Source organism: Pan troglodytes, chromosome 13 (genome assembly GCF_028858775.2).
Source record: "Pan troglodytes isolate AG18354 chromosome 13, NHGRI_mPanTro3-v2.0_pri, whole genome shotgun sequence".
Taxonomy (NCBI): Eukaryota; Metazoa; Chordata; class Mammalia; order Primates; family Hominidae; genus Pan; species Pan troglodytes.
Window position 1 is genome coordinate 117,016,896 of NC_072411.2, and position 20,330 is coordinate 117,037,225.

The 20,330-nt window shown below is 37.0% G+C and overlaps 1 protein-coding gene across 5 annotated transcripts in view; it reads right to left on the reverse strand.

The window, feature by feature from the left end:
• Positions 1-20,330, reverse strand: part of BARD1 (BRCA1 associated RING domain 1) — an 84,218-nt gene that overhangs the window by 32,526 nt on the left and 31,362 nt on the right. For all 5 annotated transcript variants that reach the window (XR_010149871.1, XR_010149872.1, XM_526019.7 and 2 more), the window contains 2 exons: positions 10,967-11,047; positions 9,214-9,386 (listed from right to left, as the gene is read on the reverse strand). Coding sequence is in view for 3 of the 5 variants with exons in the window: in XM_526019.7 (XP_526019.3) it covers positions 9,214-9,386; positions 10,967-11,047 (254 nt within the window). In the remaining 2 variants the exon portion in view is untranslated. The remainder of the gene's footprint in view (positions 1-9,213; positions 9,387-10,966; positions 11,048-20,330) is intronic.

The window sequence follows — 20,330 nt, forward strand, 5'->3', positions numbered from 1 at the left end:
AGAATCAAATGAATACATCAAAAGCATTTAAAACAGTACCTAGCATATACGAACAGCTCAATAACTGCCATTATATTACTGTATTGGATTTGCATTTTTGGGAGACAGATACAGAATGAAGATAAGGGAACAAAATAAGTTATGTCTGGAGCATTAACCTCTTATCTTCATTTTCCCCAATTTTATGATACAATTGATGCATGTTTTTCATGATAATCTGGAAGTTTACTAAGGGAAAGTATAGAATTATGTCTTCTTAACAACATTCTAAGAGTAGATTTTCATTTTCCCATGTGGCACTACCTAAAGAGTATGAACCACATAACTCTGAAAATCCTTTTCCTAACTAGGAATCTTTCTGATCCTGAAGATGAGGAAAAGGAAGTACTTATGAAAGGGCTAAACTGTGGTGTTCAATGTTTCAGTTTTGTCCCAAAGGCCACATTCAGGATGCAGTATAACCTTTTAATATCCTTTTCCCCTCAGTAATAATATGGCAGACACCTGCCTACAATGGTGATCTGAATTCATTACACCACTAATAAAAGAGAGAAAGGAGAGATGGGCAAATTTAAACTTGTACTTGAATGTACAGACCATCCAAACTGCAAAAACATACGCAAAAAGGCATTTTTACTAATACTAAATCTATCACGCATGACAGGATACCAAGAGAGTTCATGAATGAAACCCTTCATGAATAACTACAAAACTGCAAACATGTAGATTTAATTTTTCAAGTCACTTTGCTTGCTATGGAGCAGGATAAAGCAGAGTAATTCAAACTAGCAACATGGGTTTTTAAAGCTATAAAACAAATTATCTCTGGCAATTAATTTTTTAAAATTAACCTAGGGCAGTGGGACAATTAATAGGTCCAATGGCCCATGTAATATTTTCTACTTCAGAATTCAACATCCTTCCAAGGAAAACTGTTAATGGCAGATCAAGTATCACATTCTAAAATCCTACATATCCATTAAAAATAAAAAAAAAGAAGCACATGTTATTCGCCACACACTCAAAATGGTTCTCATGTGACCGTAAGAGCTGTGGTTCTAGCTTCACACTGGGATGTACAGAGGGCAGTGGGGAAGATAGATTACCAATGATGTTTTGAACAGTTATAAATATTCCCAGACAACAAAGATTATAAATCTTTTTTTCATGATCTAGGGTTAAAACAGAACTGACTTTCTTATTGTTTTAGCTCACAAAAGGTACTTTTTTTATGCAAAAAAAAATTAAGGGTTAAATGACTTAATACTGTTATTTAAATGCAAGACATATAAAAACAGTAAGTTGCCAGAATATTAGAGTTAAATCAAAACAAAAGAGAAAGTCTGAAGTAGATATATGACTTTCCACTGTACATTCGAATCCTCCATAATTATAAAGATTTAGGGCCCAAAAACATTGCAGTAGGAAAATTAATAAAGAACACAGCCTCTATGGGAAAAAATAGGATTGGGAGACTTCACTGGTGAACTATAAAAGCTCGTTTATTTTAAAATTAAATAGTGAAGATGGCAAATAAAGAGTATCATTGACTTTAAATTCATACCACAATATGGTTAATTATTAGCTATTTTGCCTTGCCTTATAAGGTTTCAAGATTTCCCTCCACCAATATTCAATAGGATGCTTTTAAATTCACTTGGCTTTGCAGCAGATAATACTCCATTCTTTTTCCTATGTCTAGTCTTCCACACACATTCAATGTCTAACTTATATGACTGAGTTGCTTACTGTCCCCACTTCCTGGGCTACAAAAAAAGCTCTCAGTTATCTTTATATTTTATATGTCACTACTGAAAAGGTACTTCTTAAGCCTGGTCTCCAATATTTAAAGTCGCATCTTACTTAGCACCATTCATGATACATTATTATTATTATTATTATTATTATTATTATTATTATTATTTGAGACCGAGTCTCGCTCTGTCCCCCAGGTTGGAGGGTGGTGGCACGATCTCGGCTTACTGCAACCTCCGCTTCCCAGGTTCAAGCGATTCTTGTGCCTCAGCCTCCCGAGTAGCTGGGACTACAGGCACACGCTGCCACACCCGGCTAATTTTTGTATTTTTAGTAGAGATGGGGTTTCACCATGTTGGCTAGGCTAGTCTCGAACTCCTGACCTCAAGTGATCCACCCGCCTCGGCCTCCCAAAGTGTTGGGATTACAGGCATGAGGCACTGCGCCAGGCCCATAACTTATTAACAATGCCAGAACATGTATCAGGATAAAACCTGGATTACTTAGCCCTCTTATACAAGCCTTCCTCTCTCCCAGTGACATCCGAGACTAACTCTACGGCTGGATTTTGTCTTAAGTTTTTCTTCTCTCTCCTAGGGCTGCATTACAAAAATATTTACTCTTCTAATTCAAACTAATATTCTTACAGTAACAGGAAAGTTATAAAGTTAATCAAAATCACAGCCTCAGATAAAACGTCAAAATAGGTAAAAGTTTTACAGTTCACAGGGACTTTTTTTTTTTTTTTTTTTAGATGGAGTCTCGCTCTGTCGCCCAGGCTGGAGTGCAGTGGTGCGGTCTCGGCTCACTGCAACCTCCGCCTCCCGGGTTCACACCATTCTCCTGCCTCAGCCTCCCGAGTAGCTGGGACTATAGGCGCCCACCACCACGCCCAGCTAATTTTTTGTATTTTTAGTAGAGACGGGGTTTCACCGTGTTAGCCAGGATGGTCTCGATCTCCTGACCTCGTGATCCACCCGCCTCGGCTTCTCAATCCACAGGGACTTTTTAAGGATGAACTTGATGGGATAAAAAAAAAAAAAAGTCCATTTTCTCTTTAGTGTCTGTATTTTATTATGAATACACTGGTATATCAGAGTGATCACTACTAATAACAAAACTAGAGAGATCTCCAAAAATTATATAATATGTGAGTTATCAAAATAGATACTGTTATGCTAAGTTGGCAGGGGGCAGGATATTTCCAGAAGATATTCTCTTCATGTTCCAGAGAAGAGGAAAGGTAAAAAGAAAAAAAAAAAAAAAGCATTCTGATTACTTTTTAGAAACTATGAGTATAATTTTGGTATCAAAATCCGAGGCAAAAAAATGAAAGATAAAAATCACAAATCACTCTAACTTATAATCATAAATGCAAAATTCCTAAAACCCTAGCAAATTCATGTAAAATTTGTGTTTAAATGATACACAACACCAAGTCAAGGTTATCCCAGGAATACAAGCATTATTTAATATTTTTAAATGTATTAACAACATCAATAGTCAAAAAAGCATAAGCTTTGGGAGGCTGAGGTGGGAGGATCACTTGAGCCCACGAGTTCAAGACCAGCTTGGGCAACACAGTGAGACCCTATCTCAAAAACAAAAACGAAAAAAGTATAAGATCATCTCTGCAGAAGCTGAAAATCATTCAATAAAATAAAATACAGTCTTGTTAGAAAATAATAAAGGGAAGAAAGCTTCCACAGGGCAATAAAGAACATTAATCTTTGTATTTAATATGGATATTAGTATTGACTATAACTCTATGGGTCAGTACTTTTTTAAAAAAGGAAGAACGAAACAAGCAAGCCAACTATCACCATTATTGTATCATTCTGGAAGCACTGACAAATGCAATAAGAAATAGAAGCTAATAAATGATAATTAGATCTTTAGAATTAGGTGTTGACTGGATAGAAATGTACTAAATCAACAGCTCTCCTATATATCAAGAATAACAAATTATATTTATTAACACAATATCGAGTTTACTAGCAACAAATAATCAAATACTATACAGGTTGAGCATTGCTAATCCAAAAATCTGAAATTTGCAACGCTCCAAAATTGGAAACTTTTTGAGCACCAACATGACACAACAAGCGGAAAATTCCAAACACAGTACTTAAAAAACCATTTTAATGCATAAAATTGTTTAAAATATTGTATAAAATTACCTTCAGGCTATGTGTATAAAATGTTTATGAAACACAGATAAATTTCACATTTAGTCTTGAGAACCATCCCTAAGACATCTCATTACGTATATGCAAATATTCCAAAATCTGAAAGAAATCCCAAATACTTCTGATCCCAAGCATTTTGGGCAAGGGATACTCAGTCTATACCTAGAATAACCTCAATTAATAGGTATATGCATGTGTATACCTACATACATATATATGAAACAGACTAAAAACTTTACTAAGATATATATAACAGAATGCTTAAACAAATGGAGACATGCAGCTTGGTCCTGATTACTTTTTAGAAGCTATGAGTCTAACTTTGATATCAAAATCTACCGACAAGAAGTGAAAGATAAAATCACAAATCACCCTAACTTTTAAAATGCAAAATTCCCAAATAAAAACCTAGCAAACTGATGTATTCATTTAAAGAATAACACACGACATGAAGTTTATCAATCGACTTGATAGAAACCAACTTTATTAATCCACTGTATATACTTACCAATTTCAATCAACATCCTAATCGGTACTCCACTAGAATCTATGTACGTACCCAACTTCAAAACATCCTAATATGGTATTTTTGAAACAGTACAAAGTAAATCAAACTTCATTTGAAAGAATAAATTAATAAATATGGCTAATTCTCCACCCCACCCCCCTCCCACCACTACTGTCACTACTTTGATTTGACTCTCATCACTCCTTTCCTGGATTACTGGACAAACCTCTTAACTGAGTTCCCTCCCCAGTGTGAAGGAGGAGCTTTTCAACTTAAAATCAGCACTCTGTTTAGCACACACAGCCTTTCAAAGACCCTGCCCATCTTCTCTGGCCTCTCATCCTCCTCCATCCTTTTATTCCACTTACATCACTAACGGAAGTTCCTAGAATGAATGAAGAAGCAGTCTGGCCTTGAGTACCTTAGCACCCATATCTTATCTTTCTCAAAATCCCATCCTCCCTTTCTATTTTTTCAAAACTCGAAGTTCTTCTTCTTCCAGAAAGCCTTCTGTGACTTCCTCTGGTCTTACTTTCAGCCCTAGTTGAGACTTTCATACTACTGTGAGCACCGTGCTATGAAGGCATACCTCACACCATTCTATAATCAGTACTTTAACAGACTGTTCACTGTTCACTCCTACTAGAACAGAAGCAGGCAGACAACTGAGGAGATGATGAGGCAAAGGAGCAATGGAGGGACTATGAGAAGACTTAAGAAGAAAGGAAGGCATCTAAGAGAAAACTTCAACCTTGAGGTGATGAAGAACACAGCCAAAATGTCTATGCTAGAGCTAAAGGAGGCCACTTAGAAATTTACAGTAAGCAAAAAGGACTTTACTTCTTCAATCAGCCAAAGTAGCAAACCCTAAAGAGGGTCAGACAGAATGGTGTTTGCCCTTGCTGGTTCTTACCCTTCTTCCATGGGAAGAGTTTAGGCCTGGTTATTGAGAAAAGAGTTCCACCAAGAGTATAAGAGATACAGTAAGCAGAGACAGAAAAAGTTTGTTTGCCAACTCAGATTCCAGAATTTGAGATGTTAATGGCTTTTAAGGAGTAAGAGCTTCAGGAAGAAGTAGAAGAGTAGTAAGAATCCCATAGTCTCCATGCTCCAGACCCCCTTCCCATGATCTCCTTAAGAAATGGAGGAAAGGGCAGGAATAAATTTCATCTATTCTCACCTGTTACTACCTAATTCTAGAAGACAGTATCTAGAACATTGAGACAGCATGCACTTAAAAGTCAAGGCTATAGGAATTACTTTGGGTAGCCACAATCCCACAAAAAGTAACATGCCATGGATGCCAATTGGGCAAAAGCTGCCAGGAACCAGTTCAACCACCTTAGAAAAGGCACAGATATGGGAAACTTGGTTTTAGACATCTTGTCACACAGTAAAGATAGTGGCAGAAGGAGGCAATTCCCATTTTCATGTCATCTGACCTTTTATCAAAAAAGAGGAAAAAGTATACCATAATCTTCATTCATTCAAACACTAATTCACTCTACAAACAAATGTGGATACAGACTACATTAGGCACTTGGCAGAACTAGGGAGGGCAGACATGATCCCTGGCCCATACAGCTTACAGCCTCACAAGAAGGGAGGAAACAGTAAGTCCTACGACTGGGGAGAAGTACCACATCAGGAAAGGTGGCCAAAAGGACAGGATAACCCAGGTGAAACTCAAATGAGAAACTGGCTACCAAAAACAAATATTCTAGACAATGCAAAGACATGTACAAAGGCTAGGAGGTAAAAGACCCTACATATTTTAAGGAAACAAAAATTCAGAAAAGCTGGTGCAAAAAATGCTTGAAGGAAAGGGGGAAAGGAGAAGCTGTGGAAAGACTGATGAGAACAGAGAGGAAAGTAGCACCAGACCATCCAGGGTCTTATAAACCATATTTTGGGATTTAACCTTTATTTTAAAAACATTAAGAGGAAGCCACGGAAGGATTTTAAGCAAATAAATGACTTGGCCAGACTCGTGTTCTTCTGCAGGTGCTCTGGCTGCAGGATGGAGAGTGAAAAAAGAAAAGTAACCTGAAAAGGAGGAGAACAGTCAGGAAATTTGTAAAGCCAATCAGATGAACAACAATGACTACGACATGTTTTTAAGAGGCAAAAAACACAGGAAAAAAGTATGAAGACCAATAGTCTGGAAAGGAAATTTTTAGAAACAGCTACCATACTCTTGTAACCTAGGATTAAATCTGTCCCTTCATCTGCCCTACTATCCTTTATCCAATATCAATCCCAACCTCTTGGGTGAAATAAACCCTACTTCCCAACTACCCAGCTGTATCAACCAGCTGTCCAACACAGTAGTCACTGGCACATATGGTTAAAATAAAATACATTTTAAAATTTATTCCTTGGTAGCAATAGCTAATTTTCAAGTGTTCAATAGTAGAGGTGACTAGTGGCTACTGAATGTCCAGCATAGATATAAACATTTCCACCACCACAGAAAGGTCTACTGGACAGTGCTGAGGAACAGATATACCTAAATTTGCCACTTCACTAGGTAGTCCTACTTAAACCAACATTGAAGGCACCTGTGAAGGCAGACTCACTCACTGTCTCATGCCACTCCTTGTATATTAATAAGCCCTCACAGCGCAGTGACGAATCATGGTGTACAAACCACAAGACAGGCTCTGTGTTTTGGCTCATTAATCCTCACTACGCTCTGAAGAAATAGAAACGCAGCAGGCATCACCCATGTTTTATAGGTGAGGACACCAAGGCACAGCAATTAACCTGCCTGAAGCTATAAAGTCAGTAATGGAGTCACAAATAAAAGCTAGATTCCCTAACGCCCTGACCAGTGCTCCATCCATTAAAGTAGTCATGGCTGATTTAAGAACCCTAGAATGAAAACTAGTCAGTTTCACCTGACCCAAGCAATAATTTGCTTTACCAAATAGCTTGCAACACATATGGGAGGGTCATATCGGTTAGGTCCTTACAAAGAAATAGGTCCATGTATATGGAGACACACACAAACACGCACGTGTGTACACACACACACACACACACAAATAAAAACCGGAAGAATATACACAGCCCCTGAATTTGCCCCAATTATCTTATAACCTGTGATGAGAGATAAAAGAGATTAGACACATTTACTGAAACTAACAGCACTAAGGTATGGTACATTCTTGCATTATTAATTTGGTTTTCAATTATGTTAAATAGTTACCAATAAAAAATTACAACCTAGAAGCCCTGCATTTTATAATTCTTATTTGCATCTGTTACCATTGAAAACTTAATTTTTTTGTGCCCTTTTCAAACCTATAGAAGCAACAAGGGCAGAGACGCAATACCTGCATTTTCATTTCAACTACTTAATTAACTGGAAAGAATAAAATACTACATAGGGAGACATGAACCAAGTTACAGATTAAAGATACAAAATCTACATACAGCATTTGCTTGTGACACTCTTGACAATGCCAATTTTAAAATCCAGCTGCTGGCATTCACTAATGCATCTCTGTGTCCTGACACTGCAAAAAGTTCACCCAGAACCTCATGTGAATGATGTAAAAAATTTAAGAAATAATTCAACTGCCCCGGCCCAATATTTAAATTCTTATATGCTTTACCTGTTGTAATAGTAAATACACAGAAAAAATAAAATGGGAATGAAATATTTAAAATAATTCCGAACTATTAGGAAGCATACAAAATAATTATTTCTACAATAACTGCTTATTAAAGTGTAAATCAATCTACAGAATATAAACACTAAGTAAATTTTTCCATTAAATGAAAGCTTCCAAAACTGACAACTGTTTCTGAATTAAGAAAGTAAATCTCCCCCAAATATGTCAGCACAGTTATCCCCATTGCTATCCATGGGGAATTGGTTCCTCAACCCCTGTGATGTCAAAATGTGCCGCTGCTCAAGTTTCTTACAAAAGATGGCATAGTATCTACTTGTAAACTACACACATCCTCCCGTATACTTTAAATCATCTCCAGATTACCTGTAATACCTAATAGTATGAAATGCTGTATAAATATTTATACTATATTGTTTTACCTATATTACTTATTATCGTAGTGTTACTTTTTTTTCCCTTTTTAAACTTTTATTCTAGGTTTTTATTTAAGTTGTGAAGGTTTGTTATATAGGTAAACTTGTGTAACGGGGGTGTGTTGTACAGATTATTTCACCACCCAGGTATTGAGCCTAGTACCTAATAGTTACTTTTTCTGCTCCTCTCCCTCCTCCCACCCTCCACACTCAAGTAGACTCTGGTGTCTGTTGTTCCCTTCTTTGTGTTCATGAATTCTCATCATTTAGCTCTCACTTATAAGTGAGAACATGTGGTATTTGGTTTTCTGTTCATGCGTTAGTTTACTAAGGATAATGGCCTCCAGCTCCATCATGTGCCCACAAAAAAACATGATCTCATTCTTTTTTGTAGTTGCATAGTATTCCATGGTATATATGTAACACATTTTCTTTATCTGATCTGTCATTGATATTTCGCAATTATTTTTGATCTGCAGTTGGCTGAATCCTCAAGTGTAGAACCCAAGAATATGAAGGACCAACCGTATCATAAAGAGAAAGGGCATGAATGCTGATTATGAGTGCAGAATGTGATGATCACATCTAATTTTAGTTGTGAAAGTGAAGAAAGCCATCAACTTGACTATTAAAGTCTGCTTTATCACACACCTTGATTCAAGAATATAGGTCAATTTTAAAAATAATTTTTACGTTGAACTACTTACACAGCATTTCTGGAGGCTCCATAGGAAAGTAACAGCTTGACTATATCCACATGCCCATTCTTGGCTGCATCGTGAAGTGGTGAGTCATTTTGATACCCGGTGGTGTTCACCAATGCCTTATGCTGGAGCAATAATTCCACTACCTTCAGGTGCCCATGATTGCAAGCTTCATGCTAATTAAATTTTTTGAAAAAGAAGTGAAAGAAGTGATAAGAAAGAGCAATGGATGATATTATAATATCACACTTTAGAAAAATAAATGTAAACGTCAGGCAGTAAATTTATTGTTACCTAAATACTCAAAAACACTGTAAGTTGCTGACAGAGTGAAAGTTACTATTAATAATCTTTCAATCAAGATCTGTGTAACTCATAAAAAAAGAAAGGCTATTCTCATTTGAGCCTTGGGTCAAGCACTTTTCTTTTTTTTTAGAAGAAAATGTAGTTTTAAACCAACGGTAGCTCCTTAAATGTTCTACAATAAATGTAACACATTAAGAAAAAAAGTCTACATATTTAATAACAAGATGATACATAAAATCTGTACCAGTACATACACATATCATGCAACAAAGTAAGTATCCGTGAAGGAATGCTTTTAAGACAAGCTATTTGCTGAACCTACAAAATGCTGTATGGCTGCTGTTATTGATAAGAGAAATAACACGAGTAGGAATACAAAAAGAGCTTGCTGAATGACAGAAATGGCAACAATGGAGTGTTCAAAGATGCCTTACATCCAAATCTTTCCTTATGTCTAATGAACTACAAACAATGCTGTATTCTAATAAATCTCTGGCATTCTATACTTTTTAAGTACATCAATTTCAATTCATAATAAGTGATATCACACTCAACATCTGTAGGTCTATTTTTAGGAGAAAGGAATCCAAATTAGGCACTAAACCCTCTAAATCACTAACCAATCTTTACTACAACTTGCCTTAGTGGCTTTGAAGAAAAAAATAAAATTAACCTTTCTTTGAAAAGGTTAGCCAGCCAGTAGAGTCCAACCAGCAAAGCGACTGATCTAGACTAAACTCTCCCAGCTTTCTTGCACCTAGCCTATTGAGAGTCTCCTAATTTCTGGGCTGAATTTCTCGTTTACAGGATGAAGGCATCTACTTCATTTGCTGACACTTCTGTGGCTGCATTCAAATCTCATGTTTGTCCTAATGTAATTGGCCTACATACCAATTGTTTCCAAGTATTTGTGTCATTCTGTTTCCAGATTATGCTTCACACTTTTTTAGTAATAATAAGCAAAGACCTTTAAAAATGTTTAATGTAAGCAAAGATTTCTACTGCCTTATATATCTACAATTGGATAGGGTATAAGTGAGGCTAAGATAGACCCTCAGTGAGAATTACTTCCTTGTGATCATCTTCCTATACTCAGTTCCTCCGACCTCTTTTTGTTCCAAGAAATTTGGTTCCAGTGACATGCAGTGCTACAGAATGGAGCCTGATGTCAGCTGTAGCTGTTACCTCTAGACATTAGCTAAATTCTGCAGTACAGTACAAATGGATTCCTAAATCTAAAGGTAGTCTGTCAAAAGGTAACCAATTTCTTGCCTGTCACAAATGAAAAGCTAGAAGGAAAGTAATCATGTTCTCATACTTGATGAAAACATAAGTTCTTCAGACTAAAAAGAGTGTATGTGGCAGAGGATGATATATAGACAACTACATAACTATAAACTATAAGAACTGTAAAACACAGAAAGAATGAGAATAAAAACCAGACAACTACCAATGGTGTCCATCCAGCATGGTCTTTAACATTTGGATCACTTCCATTTTGTAAAAGGTATTCAACAGAAGGTATGTCGCCCTAGAAAAATGAACAAAACGGAAATTAAAAAGCATTAAGAAAGGAAAATATTGAGTTTTTTTAAATGCTGTCTTCTTCAATATAAAGTAAAACTTAAATCGTTTTCTCTTAAGGCTACTGTTCATGAGTTAATAAATTATTAGGCCGGGTGTGGTGGCTCACGCCTGTAATCCCAACACTTTGAGAGGCCGAGGCGGGTGGATCACCTGAGGTCAGGAGTTTGAGACCAGCCTGGTCAACATGGTGAAACCCCGTCTCTACTAAAAATACAAAACTAGTCGGGCATGGTGGTGCCAGCCTGTAATCCCAGCTACTTGGGAGGCTGAGGCAGGAGAATCACTTGAGCCCGGGAGGCAGAGGTTGCAGTGAGCCAAGATCATGTCACTGCACTCCAGCCTGGGCCACACAGCAAGACTCCGTCTCAAAAAAACAAAACAAAAAAGAAATTGTCTGCGTATAAATTATTCTGAGAGATCAAGAAGTACAGTCATGCTTGAATATAGACTAAAAAATCTATTAGAAAGCCATATTCAAAATTCATTTCAGGTACCAAATAAAGGACACTGGCCAAAGATCATGTGCTCATAATGAAGTTTTAAAAGCCATAATTTCACTTGTGAAAAAAACAATTTTTGAGCATTTGTAAATGGCTTCTGAGTATTGTTTAAAACAACCAAAACTGTTTAGCCCAGAAGACTACTCAGTGAAACCAAAGTTAAAAAACAGCCAAAAACTGCCATTTCATTGGCAGTTACTCCATCCTACTACATTTAGTTTATATTCACCTTATTTGTTCAACATTTTCTAGGAAGCAACAGTTGCTCTGTTTAAAATGGCAAAAAAAGAGATCAGTACAAACCTATTCAAATCAGCCCACACAATCAGCATTAAATTTTTATCCCCCTGCTCCCCGCCCAGTTCAAGACTAAAATCACCACCCATTATCAACTAATTCAACTATATGAAATAGAGCTTCTGTGATGTAGCCTTACAAGTCTTTTCTAACAAGTGGTTTTCAATTTCTCTATTTCTCTATTCCAGTACTCTGGAGAGCTATGCAACAATGTTGTAACAGTAGCAACAGTAGCACACTGATGCAATGGAGAGAGAAGGCAGATGAGGAATAGTAAGAAATACAATAACTTTACTTTAGAAATCACAACCTCTTTTTAAATCAGATGAACAAGATCTGGGGAATAAGTGAATTAAAATGAGGCACAAGGCAAGGAAAATACTCTGAAGGCAGACAATATTAATTCGACTTTCATATTAAGACACTGTCAATTATTAAATAGCATTAAAATTGAAGACCCCTTCCAGTTTTGAACTTTCTGTGTCTTGTGTGTCATGATCCAACTAAATCCTACTATAAATGAGTAGACTTTTAAGGTCACTTTAAAGCTGTCTTGAAGTAAGAAAAAAAAATAGCTTCCCTCTGCTGCCAGCCTCCAGCGAAGGTAGACTGTGGCAAAGGAGTTCTGGGGAACTGGTCTCAGGTAGTCTGCCCTCCCACTCTTCTTTTTTATTCATTTTCCTAGAAGTGAGAGATAATAATCCTCCAGCTATCTAATACCAGGGTCTCTTAAATTTGGCCCTTCATGTAATGTGGAAAGATCTGACATCTATCATTTATGTTTAATTACATATTACGTTTTAAGTATCCGTTAACTCTTAAAGCCTTTTTAAAAATCTCTAGCTGTAATATAAAAGATACTGTCCCTTTGTAAAACAATGTCAGGCTTTAGGAAGAAGGAGGCATTTATGCAGCGGGATGAAGGTAAAAATTTTCTTGAAATTACATTATTATCACCACTCACTGCAAATGTAACTAATCAGTTCTTTTAGGATAACAGGACAGGGTACAGTACCTAAGTCCATGAAGATAAAGCAAAAATATCTAGCAGAGCATACTCTCAAAAAAGACCGAATAAAAAGCTATAGACAGAAGTTACATGCATAACATTGTGTTCAATGAGTTTCGTGAGTGCTTCTTTAGTGAATAAATCTCTCCCCACCCAACCCCTCTCCCAATACTTTTTTCTGAAATTTTTTTCCTCTGTTGGTTTGATAATGTAGAAATCACTAATTCTCCTAAATATAATATTTGATTTTTTTTTCTTTTTAAAAAATTTTGCTGGCCAGACGTGGTGGCTCACACCTGTAATCCCAGCACTTTGGGAGGCTGAGGCAGGCAAATCATGAGGTCAGGAGTTTGAGATCAGCCTAGCCAACATGGTGAAATCCCGTCTCTCCTAAAAGCACAAAAATTAGCCAGGCATGGTGGCGCACGCCTGTAATCCTAGCTACTCAGGAGGCTGAGACAGGAGAACTGCTTGAACCCAGGAGGCGGAGGTGGCAGTGAGTTGAGATCACACCACTGCACTCCAGCCTGGGCGACAGAGCGAGACTCTACCTCAGAAAAAAAAAAAAAATGCTTTTTATATCTAATTGTCTCTGTTTCTGTGCTCTGGGCTGTTTCTCAAATCTTCAGTTTTCTAAAAAAGTAAATTCTCATGCAACATACATTTTTATATTCCTAAATTAACAAAATGACCTTAAATGCTCAATGGGTCTAAAAGGATTGTAGGTTTCAAATTAATTACCCCAGTTTCAAGAAAAAAAAAAAAAAAGCAACATTTTCCCAGATTTCTTAACAGTGCAAATTCTACTTCTAGAGCAAGTTATCATGTATTTAGCAACTGGAGTGCAATGGCATGATCATAGCTCACTGTAACTTCAAGCTCCTGGGCCCAAGCAATTCTCCTGCCTCAGCCTCAGCAGTATGCTACTGCTAGGCATACATCACCATGCCCGGCTAATTTTTTTTTATTGTTTTGTAGAGATGGGGGTCTCACTATGTTGCCCAAACTAATGGACTCAAGCAATCTCCTGCCTTAGCTTCCAAAATTACTGGGATTACAGGTGTGAGCCTCTGCAACTTTTGCTTTATATTCATAACGGTTACAAATGAATGCAGGAATATCTGCCAAGATACAAATTTGATTTTTTTTCCAAAACAATCCTGTAACAAGTGAGCAGATAAACTGCCAGAACCACACACATTCCCTATCTTTAACATGAAAGTACTCACACACAAAAACCTTCTCAAAGATTTCCCCATTCTAATTCTACATGGTAATGCAAAAAATATATATATATATTAAAGAAGCTTAAAAAATAATATAAACACAATTGTGAAATGGAAGAGTCTCATGGGAATAGTCAAACAGAAACGGAGTGACAATTTAAAGAATACAAGTAGACTCTCTTTTAAGGTTGTTAGACGGTTGCTATTTTTCTTTCATGTCACCTCTTCATATTATCAAAGTGTCTTCTGTTAACATTCTCCCCACCCCTGAACTGTATAGCTGATTAGCAAACGGCTTGCTTTTTATAACCAATCTGCTTTCTCCTCTCTAGTACTTGAAAGTTTTGTCATATTTTCATCTTTCTACTTCATGTAAATGTAATGTCATGCGCATAAATAAAATTATGATAATTAGATAGAGTCTACAGTAACTGGAATAGCTTGGACTGATATGAAGTAGCCAGGAAATAAATTAAGTTTTGATTCTGGCTTGTTTAAATTACTTTCAAGTACTCACTTTTGGGCTCCTCACAACTTGAAAGAATAATTGAACTTTTCTTAAACCATAGCAAAAATAATTTATCTAAGGAAAGTATTTGCCAAGGCTTATTAAAAATTTTAAATGAATTTGGTATTTTCAAGTAATACACTGAAGGCTGAAAATAAGAGTGCGTGTGTGCCCCATTGAATCTTTTATTGCTAATCTTTCAATCAAAGGAAAGATCCTTCACACATTTGTACATATTGCAGATCCACACATATTCCAGCAATATAAATTAACTTTCCAAAAACACACAAACAAAATTTTTCCTTATTATAAATGTTAGCTCTTCTAAAATACCATTAATAAACATATTCATAAAAACAATACAGAACATTACAATTAAGTATAAGACAAATGACTTGCCTAGCATGGTTAAGCCTTTCCATGTAAATGAACTGACCAGGAACCAAAGACTTCCCTTCTTGGCAATTAGATGCCATTAAAACAAACAAACAAAAATGAACCATCTGGAATGAAGCTCTAAAATATGTTAAATATCTCTCTAGCTTCTTAGAATTTACTGAATAAAATACAGGCATATCTCGGAGATACTGTCAGTTCAGTTCCAGATCACTGCGATAAAGCAAATATTGCAATAAAACAAGTCACACGAATCTTCTGGTTTCCCAGCACATATAAAAGTTATATGTGCACTATACTGTAGTCTACTAAGTGTGCAATAGCATTATGTTTTTAAAAAAAAATGAACAGACCTTAATTGAAAATAACTTTATTGCTAAAAAATGGTGACAATCGTTTTGCTGGTGGATGGTCTTGCCTTGATGCTGCTGGCTGCTGGCTGCTGACTGAGCAAGCAGGTAGTTGCTCAAGGTTTGGGTGGTTGTGACAGTTTCTTAAATCAGGACAATAAAGTATGCCACATCCACTGACATTTCATGAAAGATTTATCTGTAGCACGTGACGCTGTTTGGTAGCATTTTATCTGCATAGAACTTCTCTCAATATTGGAGCCAATCCTCTCAAACCCTGCTGCTGTTTTATCCACTAAGATGATATAGTTTTCTAAATCCTTTGTTGTCATTTCAACAGTGTTCACAACATCTTCACCAGAAGTAGATTCCATCTGCAGAAACCACTTTCTTTCTCATCTATAACAAACAACGCCTCATCCATTGAAGTTTGATCATGAGGCTGCAGCAATTCAGTTACATCTTCAGGCTCCACTTCTAATTCTAGTTATCTTGCTATTTCTACTACATCTATAGTTACTTTCTCCACTTAAGTTCTGAACCTCTCAAAGTCATCCATGAAAACTGTAATCAACTCTTTTCCAAACTACTGTTAACATTTGGACATCCTCCCATGAATCATCAATGATATTAATGGCATCTAGAATGGTGAGTCATTTCCAGAATCATCTGTGGAATCCCCATCTACAACAGCTATAGCCTTACAAAATGCATTTTTTTAAGTAACAAGACTTGAAAGTAAAAGTTACTCCTTGATCCATGGGCTACAGAATTGATGTTTTGTTGGGAGACATGAAAACAGCATTAATGTCCTTATCTTCATCAGAACACTTGGGTGACTAGGTGGCACTGTCAATTAGTAATATTTTGAATATCTTTCCTGAACAGTAGGTCTCAACAGCGGGCTTAAAATATTTAGCAAACCACGCTGTCAAGATGTGCTCTCACCCAGGCTTTGTTGTTCCAAATGGTAAATGAGCACTGGCTTCCACTTCAAGTCACCAGCTGCATTAGCCCCTAACAAGAAAGCCTGTCCTTTGAAGCCAGGCATTGACTTCTCCTTTCTAGCTATGAAAGACACAGATGGCATATTCTTCCAACAAAAGGCTGTTTCAACTTCACTGAAATCTGTTGTTTAGTGTGCCACTCTCATAATTATCTTGGCTAGATCTTCTGGATAACCTGCTGCAGTTTCTCCATCAGCACCTGCTGTTTCAACTTGCATTGTTATATTATGGAGACAGCTTTTTTCCTTCAACTTCATGAACCAACCTCTGCTAGCTTCCAACTTTTCTTCTGCAGCTTCCTCACCTCTCTCAGCCTTCACAGAATTGAAGAGATTTAGGATCTTGCTCTGGAGTAGGGTTTTGCTTAAGGAAATGTGGTTGGTTTGATAATCTATCCAGACCATTCCAACTCTCCTCATATCGGCAATAAGGCGGTTATCCTGTCTTCTCATCTCATTTGTGTATTCAACAGGGTAGCACTTTTAAATTCCTTAAAGAACTTTTTCTTTGCATTCACAAATTGGCTGTTTGGCAAGAGACCTAGTTTTTGGCCTATCTCAACTTTCAACATGTCTTCCTCACTCATCATTTCTAGCTTCTTATATAAAGTAAGAGATGAGTGACTCTTCCTTCCACTTGAAAACTCAGAAGACATTGTAGGGTTGTTAGTTTACCTAAATTCAATATTCTTGTGTCCCAGGAAACAGGGATTCAAAGGGAGAGAGATGGGAGAATTCTCAGTAAGTAGAATAGTCAGAAAAGACATTTATCAATTAAGTTTGCCATGTTACATGGCCAGGGTTTGTGGTGCCCCAAAGCAATTACAACAGTTACATCAAAGATCACTGATCACAAATCACTGTAACAGATACAACAGCAGTGAAAATATCTGAAATATTGTGAGAATTACCAAAATGTGACACAGAGACACACTGAGCATATGCTGTTGGAAAAACAGCACTGACAGACTTGCTCAATGCAGGATTGTCAAAAAACACAGAAACAAAACTCTCTGCAAAGCACAAAAAAGTGAAGTGCAATTAAATGAGGTATGCCTGTAATTCAACAGATAATTCTGATAACCTGGTCAATGGCACAATAAATTACTGGTATTACAAAAGCAGACTTATACATACGTGGTGAGTGACAGAGAAGAAAAATAGATACTGCCTCCAGGAGGTGTTTTAGAAATTAAACTCTTGAAAATATCACATATGCCAAGGCTGCTTTTGTTTCCTTTGCTACCTTCTCATGAAGCTACTATGAAGGATACATAATTTCACACACAATATAACATGACTGTGTTCAAGTATAATAAACTACAAAGTTAAACTCTAAATGAGACTCCTCACAAGGGATCTTCTCTCTCTCCAGGGGATCTTCATCACCTTTGTTATGTTCTAAGCATACCATGCCTTGTAAGTTGCATTCAAAACATTATCTATTATGTCTACATCACTAATAAATCGTGGCATGCCAGCTTCAAGCCATTCTTCTATTCCGCAGTAAGTCATTGCTGTGGCATAAATTATGAGTAATCATTGCCATTTTAAGAATTTTGCTAGAGAACTTGGTAGGGGGGTGTGGGGGAAGAAAAGGGGAACGTCGGTATGGCACAAATTCTCAAGCAAAGCTGACATAATAGAAAATAAAAAAATTTTCTCTATATCCTTAGTATTTTGTTTTCTATTGGGTTGGTGCAAAAGTAATTGTGGTAATAAATCAGAAGAATAAACAATGAGTATCTTAGTTTCTACTTAGGCACAAAGCTTTCTCATAAACTCTTCCATTCATGACACAGTGTTCTCAATAGCAGTTTAACATAGGTGATGCAGACATTCAAATAGGAACATGAGTTATGAAGATATTCAAATAGGAAGAGGGGTATAAAAAAGACTTACTGATAGGAGAGCAGAGAAATGATAATTTTGATTTCGGTCAGATTACTCTGGCTGTTACATAGAGAACTGAATGCAGGAAATACAAAGGGAAATTAGGAAGCTACTTCAGTGGTGTGGTCAAAAAATTACGACCTCCAAAAATGTCCACATACAAATAATCCCCAGAACCTGTGACTATGTTACCTTACGTGGTGAAAGGGACACTGCAATGTAATTAAGTGGACACACCTTGAGATGGGGAGATTATTCCGCATTTCTCAAGTTGCCCAATTTAATCATATGAATTCTTAAAAGCAGAGGGTCTTTCTGGCTATGTCAGAAAGATAAGATGTGAGAAGGACTCAATCTGCTGCTGCTGGATTTGAAGAAGAAGAGGACCACGAACTAAAGGAATGTGACAGTCTCTAGAACCTGGAAACAACCCTCAGCTGAAAACCAGCAAGAAATCTGGATCTCAGTCTTACCACAGGAACTATGAAGTCCCTGCCAACCATCCAAGCAAAAATGAAATGGGTCCTTCCTGGAACCTCCTGAAAACAGCTGAAAACATGATTTTAGCGTGATGAGACCCATACTAGACTTCAGGTGTACAGAACTGTAAGAAAATTAATTTGCATTGCTTTGAATCACTAACTTTGTGGTAGTTTGTTTTGGCAGCAATAGAAAACTAATGCAAGTGGTAGGGGCAAGAAAAGAGAAGTAGCTGCCAGTAGGGTGGTATCTATGGAAAGGTTATGGCCAATGATGATGCCCAGAGGTAGTTTGGGGCAAGGTATTATACAATGTTTATTAATAATGTTTCCAAGCTCAGAAATCAATCAGTAAAGCCCTACCTGCAGTGGGGGAAGGTAACTAGTGCAGGAGAACAAACTCCTGCTGGGTTCTCTGCCCTCGGTGCATACACCAAGGATGCTCAGCGCAAACATGTGCTCAAACTGTAGAAACTGCAAGTTTACCAACATGCTTAAGAAACAATACAATGCAAGTCTAAATAACTTTAGAGCTACTTGAAATCCTTTTCTGAAGTAGGTGGGTACAAAACATAAATAATCACCACCAAAAAAGATGCATTATCTTTTGACAGCACAAAACCTGGTCCTTCCCCTTATTTGCTTTGGCTGCCTTAAAGGTCACCAAAACTAAATTCACTCCAGTTGTAGTAACTCTTTCCTCTTTACCAACTCCTTGTTCCATTTTATAGTAGCTTTAACTTTAGAGCCACTTCAAATCCTTTTCTGAAGCAGGTGGGTGCAAAATATAAATAAGATAGCAGAATTGCAATATGTGTACACATAGATTTATTCATTCTTGGCTGCAAATGAGAAAATTAGGATAGGAATGAAATGAAAACTGTTTCTAAAAAGATTGGCCAGGTATGGTGGCTCATGCCTGTAATCCCAAGACTTTGGGAGGCCGAGGAGGACAGATCACCTGAGGTGAGGAGTTCGAGACCAGCCTGGCCAACATGGTGAAACTCCGTCTCTACTAAAAATATAAAAAGTAGCCTGGCGTGATGGCAGGTGCCTGTAATCCCAGCTACTCGGGAAGCTGAAGCAGAAGAATTGCTTGAACCCAGGAGGCGGAGGTTGCAGTGAGCTGAGATTGTGCCACTGCACTCCAGCCTGGGTGACAGAGCAAGACTCTGTCCCCTGCCCCTCCCCCCACCCCCAAAAAAGAAAAAATATATAAATATATGAGAATATATTTATATAAGCAAATCTGATTTTAAGGATATGTCTATTAAAATAAAGCTAAGGCGAGAGGCATACATTCAACTCACAAAAAAATTTAAAAGGACACTATTAATTGGTGATTTTAAAAACAATAAAAATTAACTTTTAAAAAATGTACCATAACATAATCTGACAACTGGTGACAATAATTGCATTTAATAATTAAGTTCAAGGAAATAAAAATGGATTTAATAATTCCGGCAAAACTCTAAGTAAACTGACAAAACTCATATGAAGTAATCTTGAACGTATTAATAGAGAAAATTCACCAAGACAGGAGCATGCCATCATTTTATCCTG